At 46.6% G+C, this 12,188-nt stretch overlaps 1 protein-coding gene across 3 annotated transcripts in view; it reads right to left on the bottom strand.

The window, feature by feature from the left end:
- DAGLB (diacylglycerol lipase beta) overlaps positions 1 to 9,506 on the bottom strand; it is a 28,443-nt gene extending 18,937 nt beyond the window's left edge. For 2 of the 3 annotated variants that reach the window (XM_081889186.1, XM_081889188.1), the window contains exons 1-2: positions 9,313 to 9,454; positions 6,973 to 7,097 (exon numbers count right to left, since the gene is read on the bottom strand). In XM_081889186.1, coding sequence (XP_081745312.1) covers positions 6,973 to 7,067 — 95 coding nt within the window. In that variant the 5' untranslated portion in view covers positions 7,068 to 7,097; positions 9,313 to 9,454. Of the gene's footprint in view, positions 1 to 6,972; positions 7,098 to 9,312 lie in introns of all 3 variants that reach the window. The other variant, XM_081889187.1, reaches the window with a different exon arrangement.
- Between the last annotated feature and the right edge of the window lie 2,682 nt (positions 9,507 to 12,188).

The following is a 12,188-nucleotide window of genomic DNA, read 5'->3' as shown; positions in this document are numbered from 1 at the left end:
TAGGATATACCCCTCCCCAGGCCATTCCTCTCACTGGCACTACTCTGCAGCCACATCAGGGGTTTTTCCTTGTTGGAAAGTGTCCTTGAACCTTGATAATGCCTCCTGCCGGCTGGCTGGCAGATGGAAAAGTACATGTGTGTGTTTACGCACGAAAACCTCTGACTTCCGCATGCATGGAATGTAGCCTATTGCATAAAGAAGCCTGTTCCTTGAGATACCTGATTTGGCGACGGTGACACACGCCTTAGTTACACCCCATTTGGATTACTGAAACATGCTCTGTGTGGGGCTGCATTCGAAAAGTGCTCATAAACTTCAACTGGCTCACAGAGCTGCAGCCAAATGGTTGACCAAGGGCTGGTTATGGCTTGCTACAACAGCTCCACGGGTTAGCAGTCTGTTTCCAGGCACAATTCAAAGTGATGGTTATCACCTATAAATCCCTATGCAGTTTAGGTCCAGGCTATCTGAAAGACCATATTTCCTCATATGAACCTGCCTGGGCTTGAAGATCTTCAGGCAATGGCCTTCTCTCAATCTCTCCACCCTCACAGGTGCGCTTGGTAGGGGTGTAGGAGAGGGCCTTCCCGGTGGCTGCTCCCAAACTTTGGAAATCCCTTCCTAGAGAAATTAGACTGGCTCCCTCCTGGTTGTCCTTCCACTGGCAGGTTCATAGTAGAGTTGGAAGGGACAGTTCTTTAGGGAACTGTCTGTACAGAAAGGGCTGGTGCTGTCTGTTTTTATTGTAATGACCTGTACACACACACACACACACACACATTTTAATTCCATTGAAGTTTAATTGTTTTTAATGACTGAGTCCCCCCTCCTCCATATTTTTTGCTGCTTCTATTTTAGCTGAAAGCCACCTTGAGTCCCTTTCAGGCAGAAAAGTAGCATGTAAACATATTAATAATTGTTCAACCCACTTTTGCTTCAGGGTCCACCGACCACTTGCAAGTGGCCCCCAAAAGGCTTCCCATGATGGAATGTGGCCCTTGGACTGAAAAACGTTCTCCACCCCTGTTGGACTGCAACCTCATTTCATCCAAAAGTTGCATTTTCACTAAACCAATTTGCAAGGGTACAGAGAAAAAGAAATGTACTACAATTAGCCTAATCTAATAGGTTGTTGCATCTCCCAGTACAACACAGCAGGGGGGAAAATAAGACATTAGACCATAGTGCTATTGTTCAAAACAACTATAGCAATTTAAATCAATTAAGTAACCTCATTCAGGGATAGCAAAGCCGAAACCTTCTGTTGTGCTGCAACAAGTAATTAACCTTACACAACCACTTAACTCTGCTTGAGTGACAGCATTTTTGTATACTAGAGATTGTCACACAAGATCTGCCTTGCACAGCCCTATTTCCATGGGATAAACTGAACACAAATGCAAGCAGTGTGCATTTGGTAAAATAGTCATCTTTCTACCTATCTTTTAAAAATGCTTTAAAAATGCTTTTCCAGTCACAAGCATTCTCGAGGAAAGCTTCCCTCTCGTTAAACCCTAGACATCTTATAAAATCACTCATGGATTCAATTTTCCAAATGCCCTTTGCTTCACATCAACAAGCTCTGAAGGAAACTGAAAACTGTGCTAGTTGGGCATGCTGTAAAATCAGAACGGTGCATTCAACCCAAAATATGCATTTGTTCCACAGGGCAAGCCTTAACCATTCCTGCTCAGATGGAAATCCAACTGAATTCAATGGAGCTTACTTCCAGATAAGAAGAATTAGGATTGAGGCTAGATTCTTGAGAGTTCGTTAGCTAAAATGTAAGCAGCTTTTGCTCTCAAGCTTGAAGTTGACGGGAAAAGTTGATCATCGGCTGTACCTTCAGCCAAGCTGTCAGTGGGGTGGCAGTGCTCACCCGACCTCCCTATTGCCCCCATTGCTGCTAGTTACTGAGGGGTAGAAGGGGAGCAGGAAGGTGGTGCTCACCCAAACTTCACCCCACCCAGGCACCCCCATTTCCCAGTAACCAGCTGCAACACAGGCGATGGATGATCAGGTGAGGGTGCCCTCACTTCACCGATTGCTGCTGTGTGATTTGCCTCGCAAGACTTATGGAAATGAGCTCAGAAGTGCCTGGATATAGGTCCATCTGCATCCCACTGCTGATCTAGTAACCTGCTTTCAACTGCAAGTGACGGCTACAGAGAAATTCACTGCTCTGCTCTCAACATGGCTACAGCCCTCAAAATGCTCAGGATGCGCTGGAGCTGCCTGCCACTATATGCAGTCGTGGTTAGACAGGGATCTGAGGAACAGCACATAGCTAACTTACGGAATTCGCTGCCACAAAGCAGAGACTGTGGCCGCTAATTTACACGGCTTCAAATGGAGACTGGATCAATTCATGGTGGGGGAAGACTATCAATGGATTATTCTTTCTTCCTTTTTAATCAATGGCTTTCCATTTATGAGGTGCTTCCTATAGAATACCTGGAAGAAATAATACTTTTTCTTTCGTCTCAAGAAGCCAGCAGAAAATTTCTCCTGAACTGCACTGAAAAAATCAGCAGCACTTTCAGTAATATAGAAGGAAACATTATTTAAGTAAAACAATACTGAATTCTCCAGGGATCTTCCTGTAAGAGCTCTTAGTAGAGGGAGAATCAATTTCTCACTACACTCACCATATAAATCACAGTGCAGGAGAGCATGTTCAACAGATTTTGTTGCTCCAGCTCCACACAAACTCGGTCTTTCATTTCCTGGGGTTTTTGCTGAATTGTCTTTCTGACAGTGCCAAAGGCAGCAAATTACAATGAGGAAAGTTAAATGCTCTCCTATATTTTGAGACAGTTAATGCGCAAAGTACAAAGCTGCCTTGATTCTACACAGTTTAATGAGTTATCAAGAAGTAGAGAACAATTATTTGTTGGCTGCAGTTATCAGATGCTCTTGATCTAAGTCTACTGATCTTTGAATAACAACTTTGGCCTTCTTTAGCCCATAAATGCGCAAAATGTCAGGAGAGAAGCCCAGCTTATAAACATTCTTCTTATTAACCTCTCTCATCCAATGATGAACAAAAGAGCCCAAGAACAAAAAGGAGAGATGGCCGGCAGGAGCTGCTGAAAAAGTGTAAATTTCAGGGCATCATGAAAACGAAAGCTAAATGAATTCAGAACAGGGTGTTGCCTCTTCAACATTTTGAAGACACACTCAGGTCACAGCTATCACAGCCAGAAAGGAGAGTGTAGAAGGGAAGGCATCCTTGCTTCCACTTGAGCAGATCACAGACCTTATTCACAGATTGTTATATGCTCAGTCTTTCCCTGGTGAGCAACCTGGCTGCTGAATTCTACACCAGCTGAAGTTTCCGAACCATCATCAGAGGTAAAGGTACCCCTGCCCGTACGGGCCAGTCATGTCCGACTCTAGGGTTGTGCGCCCATCTCACTTAAGAGGCCGGGCGCCAGCGCTGTCTGGAGACACTTTCGGGTCACGTGGCCAACGTGACGAAGCTGCTCTGGCGAGCCAGCACCAGCGCAGCACATGGAAACGCCGTTTACCTTCCCGCTATAAAGCGGTACCTATTTATCTACTTGCACTTAGGGGTGCTTTCGAACTGCTAGGTGGGCAGGAGCTGGGACCGAAAGACGGGAGCTCACCCCGAACTGCCGACCATGCAATCGGCAAGCCCTAGGCACTGAGGTTTTGCCCACAGCGCCATCCGCGTCCCACAACTTCATCAGAGGTAGCCCTATGTAAAATGCCCTGCAGTAATCTAACCTAGATAAGGGACATAGGTGGCACTGTGATCTAAACCACTGAGCCTCTTGGGCTTGCCAATCAGAAGGTCAGCAGTTCGAATCCCCGTGATGGGGTGAGCTCCCGTTGCTCGGTCCCAGCTCCTGCCAACCTAGCAGTTCAAAAGCACCGCTCCGGCGGGAAGGTATATGGCGTTTCCGTGCGCTGCTCTGGTTCACCAGAAGCAGCTTAGTAATGCTGGCCACATGACCTGGAAAAACTGCAGACAAATGCCGGCTCCCTCGGCCTGTAAAGCGAGATGGGAGTCACAACCCCAGAGTCATCTGCGACTGGACTTAACTGTCAGGGGTCCTTTACCTTTTAATCTAACCTAGAGGTTAGCAGAGCACAGATGACAGAAGGTAGCCTATCCCTCTCCAGATAGGGACACAGCTGGGCCACCAGCCAAAGCTGGAGGAAGACACTCTGCACCACTGATGCCACCTGAGCCTCAAGAGACAGCAGTGGATCCAAAAGAACCCCCAAGCTGTGAACACGCTCTTTCAGAGGAAGTGTAACCCCATCACCAGCAGGCCACCTCCCATCTATACAGTCTAGGGAACCACCCACTAACAGTGCCTCAATCTTATCCGGATTGAATTTCAGGTTATTTATCCACTCCATTACTGAGGCGAGACATTGGTCCTGTACATCCGTTGTCACACTTGCAGAAGTAAAGGAGAAGTAGAGCTGTGTCCAAAACTCCAGATGACTCCACTCAGCGGTCTCATGTAGATGTGAAACAGCTTGAGGGACAAGACTGAACCACAAGGAACCCTGCATTGAACGCTCCCTGGAACTGAACAGCACTCCCCAAGCATCATCTTCTGGAAACGACCATCCAAGTAGGATCGGAACCACCACAAAGCAGTGCTATTCACCCCCAACTCAGATAGCCACTCCAGAAGGATACCATGGTTGATGGTACTGAAGGTCACTGTGAGGTCAAGGAGAATTAACAGGGTAGGATTTCTCCTGTCTTTCTCCCAACTAAGGTCATCATCATACAGGGCAACTCAAGCAGTTTCTGTGCCAAAACCGGGCCTAAATCCCAACTGAAATGCATCTAGAAAAATCAGTTTCCTCCAAGAGTGCCTGGATCCGATCTGTGACAACTATATTAAGGCCTAAGAACAGACACCCCCCAACTCAGCCCTCCAGATGTTTTGAAACTACAACTCCCATCATCCCTAGCTAACAGGACCAGTGGTCAGGGATGATGGGAATTGTAGTCCCAAAACATCTGGAGGGCCGAGTTTGGGGATGCCTGCTTTAGAACCTTTATATCCTGCTGCACTCCTTACTGCAGGAGATTTCAATGCATGCAAAGGAGAAATGATTTAAGTTTATAAGTCCATTACCACCCGATATGGGAATCAGATACTTGCAGTCATTGGGACGGTTTCCAAAGGTACACAATGTTAATTATGTAGGACTCTGTTTAGTTTCATTTACAAGGCAGGGGGATTTGAGAATACTAAATGGTACAGCTGATAGAGATCAGCATGGGGAACATACACATTTTTCAAAATATGGTGGCAACACAGTTGATTATGCAGCATTTTCACAATTAGCATATAGGTATGGGGCCCTTGTTGAGGCCAGCTCCAAAATTTACTGCTAACTGTGACACTGGCATGCTTAGTTGGCAGTAATGATAGTTTAGAATCTTCCTCTAATAAAGATCTAGGTGAGAACTAGTTTTGTGAGGATGCCAAAAAGGTGGTGGTGGTGGTTGTTATTAATTTCTACTCCACCCATGTGGTTGGGTTTCCCCAGCCATTGGGTGGCTTCCAACAAAGGTTAAAAATACATTAAGACATCAGTCATTAAAAACTTCCCTAAACTGAGCTGCCTTCAGATGTCTTCTAAATGTCATATAGCTGTTTATCTCTTTGACATCTGGTGGGAGGGCATTCCACAGGGTGGGCGCAACTACCGAGAAGGCCCTCTGCCTGGTTCCCTGTAACCTCACTTCTCGCAGCGAGGGAACTGCCAGAAGGCCCTTGGCGCTGAACCTGAGTGCCCAGGCAGAATGATGAAGGTGGAGATGCTCCTTCAGGTATACTGGGCCAAGGCCGTTTAGGACTTTAAAGGTCAGCACCAACACTTTGAATTGTGCTCGGAAACATACTGGGAGCCAATTTAGGTCTTTCAGAACCAGTGTTATGTGGTCTCGGCGGCCACTCCCAGTCACCAGTCTAGATGCCGCATTCTGGAATAGTTGTAGTTTCTGGGTCACCTTCAAAGGTAGCCCCACGTAAAGCGCATTGCAGTAGTCTAAGCGGGAGATAACCAGAGCATGCACCAATCTGGCGAGACAGTCCACGGGCAGGTGGGGTCTCAGCCTGCGTACCAGATGGAGCTGGTAGACAGCTGCCCTGGACACAGAATTCACCTGCACCTCCATGGACAGCTGTGAGTCCAAAATGACTCCCATGCTGTGCACCTGGTCCTTCAGAGGCAGAGTTGCCCCTCTCAGGATCAGGAAGTCCTCCATACCCACCCACCCCCTGTTCCCCAAAAACAGTACAGTGGTACCTTTGTTTACAACCATAATCCGGTTGTAAACCAAAACAGGTTGTAACCCAAGGTGCACTTTCGGTAATGGGGCCTCCCCCCAAAAAAGGGTTGTAATCCCAAAAAATTGGTTGTTACTACATCAGCAGTGGGTTGTAATCCCAAAAAAAGGGACACGCACTTCTGGGTTTGACGTAGTTGTAATCCAAAACGGTTGCAAACCAAGGTACCAACCACTGGACTTCTGTCTTGTCAGGATTCAACCTAGATCTGTTAGCCATCATCCGTCCTCCAACCGCCTCCCTAGTTTCCTAGCTACCTTACTGAATTATAGTATTCAGCCCACTGGTTGGGAGTTAACCACAGTTAGAACAGGAGTGAAACCTCTTGACAGACACACCCTTATTTACAGTCCTTGACTCAAATGGCAGCTCATTACTGCTTTGCCCCAGAACATGCTTTAAAATCCAGACAGGTATACACAGAAAGGTTTCCTCTTACTTTTAAACCATTACATCAGTGCAACACAAGAAAGACCAGAATTCCCAGGGGGATAAGTACAACTTCTACATGAGCTCAATTACTAAAACCCATTTTTAAAAATTTAAGTAGTGCTTATTTTCCCCAGGTAGTGCCTAGTTCATTACTGACAACGTTAATATGTTAAGCAGCAAATCTTACCAGATCAACCTGATGAAAAGTTCAAAGGCTCCTGGGAAGACAAAGTCGTCACTTCCAATGGCCCAGCGCCTTCCAAACATCACCATCCCAGGCATTGTGGATGCACTGGTGCGGATCCTCAGCTTCTGAAGGAGAACATACAAACACCATAGAATCTTGCGAGTATACCTTTCCTGCCCAAATATAAACATCTGTCTTTGTTCCAGATACACTGAAACCAATTAGAGCCCACTTTACCGGGTTTTGAACCAACTCTCCTCCTTTCCCCCAATCAATGGTACTGGTCAATTATTAGAACTAATGGCATATGGAGGTTTTTCAACCAGTGTGTTGTGGCACCCTGGGGTGCCTTGAATGATGGTCAGGGGTGCTGCAGGCAACACTGGCCTCTGTCCTTCTTTCCTTCCCTCTCTCCTCTTACGCCCTCTTGCGTCTCTGCCTCCCAAAGGCTTGCATAGCTGATCCTTGCAGATCCCCAGGCGAATGGTACCTCTGGGGCAGGTCAGAGACCGGGGCAGCAGCTGCAGCTGCCCAGAGGACTCCCAAGGAGAGGGGAGAGGGGAGGAGGCTGAGGGAACACTCCACAAGGGCGGGTGTTTGAAAAAGGGTGAGAGGCTGCCAACTCTGCAGGCAAGGGCTGACATAACTGGGCTCCTAAGCCCCACAGGGGTCAAGGGAACCATGGAATCAAAAAGGTTGAAAACCTCTGGTATATGGCATCCTGTACCTGTTCTTTTTTCCTATCCAATCTGCCCCTGTAAAATCACCCAGGCTACTTTCACAGTCTAAAAGCCTTCCTTCCCTTTCATACATTTTGCACTGTCAGGATCACCTTCCCAGGATCACAGCATCTTGAATTACCTCTCGCTTGCTCTCCTCATCACCATCAACCAAAATCTCCATCTAGTCTACTGCCTTAACATTACTACACATTTGATTGAAAAAGCTCCAGAGAAGCCCCACAGCTTAATAATAATAATAATAAATAACAATAATAATTTATTATTTATATCCCACCCATCTGGCTGGGTTTCTCCAGCCACTCTGGGCGGCTTCCAACAAAATATTAAAATACAATAGTGGGTCAAACATTAAAAGTTTCCCTAAAGGGGAGACTTTCTCCAAAACATGCATACACCCCATTTAAGAGTCTTGTGACACCTTAAACACGAAGGCCTTATTGTGGCATATGCTTTTCTGGACCAAAGCAGCCTTTAGTCTATGAAAGGTTATAGCAACTCTGATAGCCTTTAAGGTGCCACAAGACTCTTAGTCTGTTACAGCAAACTCATCAAAGAGCCTCATAGCATAAGCTTTCAGGGACCAGAGTCCACGTTAAGCCTGTTAATCTTTCAAGTCCCACAAGCCTCTTTGTTGCATTTACTGCAACCGACTTACAGCTACGATCTTGTATACACTTGCTTGGCAGAAAGCCCCAGGAAGTGCAATGGGGCGTCCTTTCCTCTCGCAGACTCAGGCTTGTAGCACAAACTTTCACCGGCAAGAGCAACCTTTCATAAGCCCACAAGTGCTTCTTCTACCACAATTGCACCACTCATTCTCATGCTGCCACAACACACACTTTTTTTTTAATGTGCAGGTGTGTGTTTCAAATGTTATTATATGTTAAGTGTTGTGGTACTGCTTATAGATGCCTTCTCCCTTTCCCCAACCCGTCTGCCACACAAACACCCCTCTGGGGAAACTAAGAAACCACATTTTCACCAGGCAAACAAGGGCCCCTGCTTAATAATAATAATAATACTTTATTATTTATACCCCACCCATCTGGCTAGGTTTCCCCAACCACTCTGAGCAGCTTCCAACAGAAGATTAAAATACAATAGTTTATTAAACATGAAAAGCTTCCCTAAACAGGGCTTTACTCATGTGATGCGCAGAGATGCCCCTAACCTATTCCCACCTAGAGAGCCCCCTAACCTATTCCCGCCTAAAGATTGCCCAAACCCACTCCCACCTAGAAATCCCCCTGACCTATTCCCACCTAGAGAGCCTGTTAACCCATTCCTGCCTAAAAAGCCCCCTAACCTATTCCTGCCTGGAAAGCCCCCTAACCTATTTTCGCCTAGAGAGCCCCTTAACCCATTCCCACCTAAACAGCCCCCTACCCTATTCCCGCCTAAACAGCCCCCTACCCTATTCCCGCCTAAAGAGCCCCCTAACCTATTCCTGCCTAGAAAGCCCCCATACCTATTCCAGTTACATCCGGGGACTGCACCCCCCTCCCGCCAAAAAGCCCCCTCTCATGTCTCCCTCACCCAAGAAGCTGCCCTCGCCACAGCGCCCCCTACTGCGGCTCCAGAACTGCCCGCCTCTTACCTGCTCCCCACCGGCTCTCTCTACGCCTCTCGCTCAAAAGCAGGTCACTGACTGACAACACGGCGTCATGACGCACTGACGTCCGCGCCGCGATTCCGGCTCCTACCTCTCACTGTCACTGGCCACTTTCATCTACGCACGCGCCCTCCTCGGGCACGTGGGGGTGTGTATTTGCTGCCGCTCTCGTCGCGGGCGTCGGAAGGCGAGCGTGCGCAGAGAAGAGGAGGAGGAGCTGCCGAGGCTTCATACCAAAGAGGTACGCATTAAGCGGAGAGGGTTCCATGCGAGCACACCGGTTCTGATTAGACGCCTCCATGCGCCGGATAAATATATTTGCCCAGGAATTTATGCCGACTTTTAAGGACAGGTTTCTCCAACCTGATGTTTTAGACGACTCTTGAGCGGATGCCCCCCCCGGAAACATCTGGAGGGCGCAAAGTTGGAAAAGGCTGATTAAAAAGAGGCAGGTTAGAGAAAGATGTTAAATTGTTTTTTGTATGCCACAACTGCAGCAAGAATTTTGTTAGCGAAGAATCGGAAAACACAAGAACAGAGGCGTAGCGTGGGGGGTGCAGGGGGGCCGGCCACACCGGGCACAACATCTGGGGGGGGGGGGCGCACTCGCAGCTCTCTCTCTAAAATCCATGGGTTAGGGGGCGCAAATTACTTGCCTTGCCCCGGGTGCTGATAACCCACGCTACGCCACTGGGTTAGGGTTAGACTGAGGCCCCCTTAGGATGCGTTGCTTCGCAAAAAAATGCAATCGCACTCCACTCCAAAAATGTAGCAAAAATGTTTGAGAGGGGATGGCTTTTCTCTGGGACGTCTCGCTTTCCGCCTCCCCGACCCCTCTGATGCTGCAGTCCTAGTCACACTTTTCTGGGAGTAAGTCTCATTGAAATCAGTAAGATTCACTTTGGAGTAGGCATGCCTTTCACCGTAAATTAACAACTGCAAAGCGTTGTCGTGAAAAAGAACCGATTGCCTGCTTATAGTCTTTGAATGAATTCTTTTGCATTTCTGCTGTGCCCCGCCCATGGAGAAGACTGCTAGCTGCAAATGGGAACCAGATGTTTTACCAGGGAACCGTGGAGAGCGCAACTCTTTGTCGGTATACCCTGCCTAATTTAGACGCTTGCGTAGTACCAGGGGACGTTGCTTCAAGAAGCGCCTGGTAAGGAATGGGGGCAAAAGACCCGTTGGGCTGTTTTGCTGCGGCTCCTGGCGGAAACTTCGATCCAATACTGCCTCTCAGATATTGCTTTGAGAACTCCACGAGGACTAGCGCCTTGGTTCATACACGTGGAGAACAAGATTGCACACTTGACCACTTCTATAACTCAAGCCCCATGTATGTTAACTCAAGTCAGTTCAATGGGACTTGCACTCAACTGTCAACAGGCTGAAAATTTAACACACCTTTAGGTGACAGGCAAAAAGGTTCCTTTTCAGCCTGGCTTGATCTACATCCTATACCCTTTTTAAAAATGCTGGCCCTTTGGGTGTTTTTTTAATTAGGATGTTGGTATGGTTTTGATTTTATGTATTTGATATTTTATGTGAACCATCCTGAGACCTTTGGGTATAGGGCGGTATAGAAAATAAAGATACAGTGGTACCTTGGGTTAAGTACTTAATTCGTTTCAGAGGTCCGTACTTAACCTGAAACTGTTCTTAACCTGAAGCACCACTTTAGCTAATGGGGCCTCCTGCTGCCGCCGTGCCGCCAAAGCACAATTTCTTTTCTCATCCTGAAGCAAAGTTCTTAACCTGAAGCACTATTTCTGGGTTAGCGGAGTCTGTAACCTGAAGCGTATGTAACCCAAGGTACCACTGTAGGTAGGTAGGTAGGTAGGTAGGTAGGTAGATAGATAGATAGATAGATAGATAGATAGATAGACAGACAGACAGACCTTCCTGTTAACAGATCGTAGTTATTTGGAAATAATCACTGGGTGGCGACCTAGCATGATTGCATTACAGGAAGCAGAGTTGTTTTGCTGTGGGAAAGTCAGGGTGTGGAACGTGGGCATTTACCTCCCCCCCCCCCATATTTCAGTCACTAACTTGGTTATGTCCAAATAGCCTCAAAATGCAGCCCTCTAACAGGTGTTTTGCTATTGGCATGCTTGACAGCTGTTTAACCTTGTCCCGTAAATGCAGAAAGGAGTGCACTTAAATACAAATAAGTTTTGTTCAGCAGCCAGCCCTCAAGGCAGAGCGTGCTTGTGAAAATACAGTACATAATGGAACCCACAACATATAGGCATATAATCTGTCACAGAAGTTTCTACCCAAACCATACATTTAATAAATGCAACACAACAGTGTAGTGAGAAAATATATTTGTAACAGAAATTAGACATATACATGAGTAAGGTTTGAGACTTGGGACTGCATTTTTCCAGATTAGTTTCCAGGTATGATTGAAGCTTTCATGTTTCTGGATTGATCGTCTTTGCAGCATTTGTCCCATTCTTTAAGTACTTCCAATAATTGCCTTCCCCATTTTGGAGAAGTATTGGGGAAAGAATTAATCAGCAAAGTTGGGGAGGGAAGAGAGAAATAAGTCTCAACGGTTTGTTCAGACTTCTCCAGCACCTGAGTAGGAAACCACATTTGGCTAACTATGCCCAAATTCAAATGTCTCATTTATTAGGGAATTCTGTGCTTTAAAAACTGGTGATTACAGGTAATCATGTACATATTTAAATAGGCTGGTAATTAACAATGTAGATGAAATGGCTTGTATGATATATTTCTCAGGAGTTATTTTTTCAGTCTTCAAAGTGCCAGTTAAATATGTTATGTTCTCACCTTTGTTACACTAATTTCTCTTTTGTGGCTCTTACTAATGCAGTGAAATACTCATAACT

The sequence above is a fragment of the Podarcis melisellensis genome (genome assembly GCF_964234715.1).
Source record: "Podarcis melisellensis genome assembly, chromosome: 14".
Taxonomy (NCBI): domain Eukaryota; kingdom Metazoa; phylum Chordata; class Lepidosauria; order Squamata; family Lacertidae; genus Podarcis; species Podarcis melisellensis.
The sequence above is the reverse complement of the archived record's forward strand: the minus strand, read 5'-3'. Positions and strand labels throughout refer to the sequence as shown.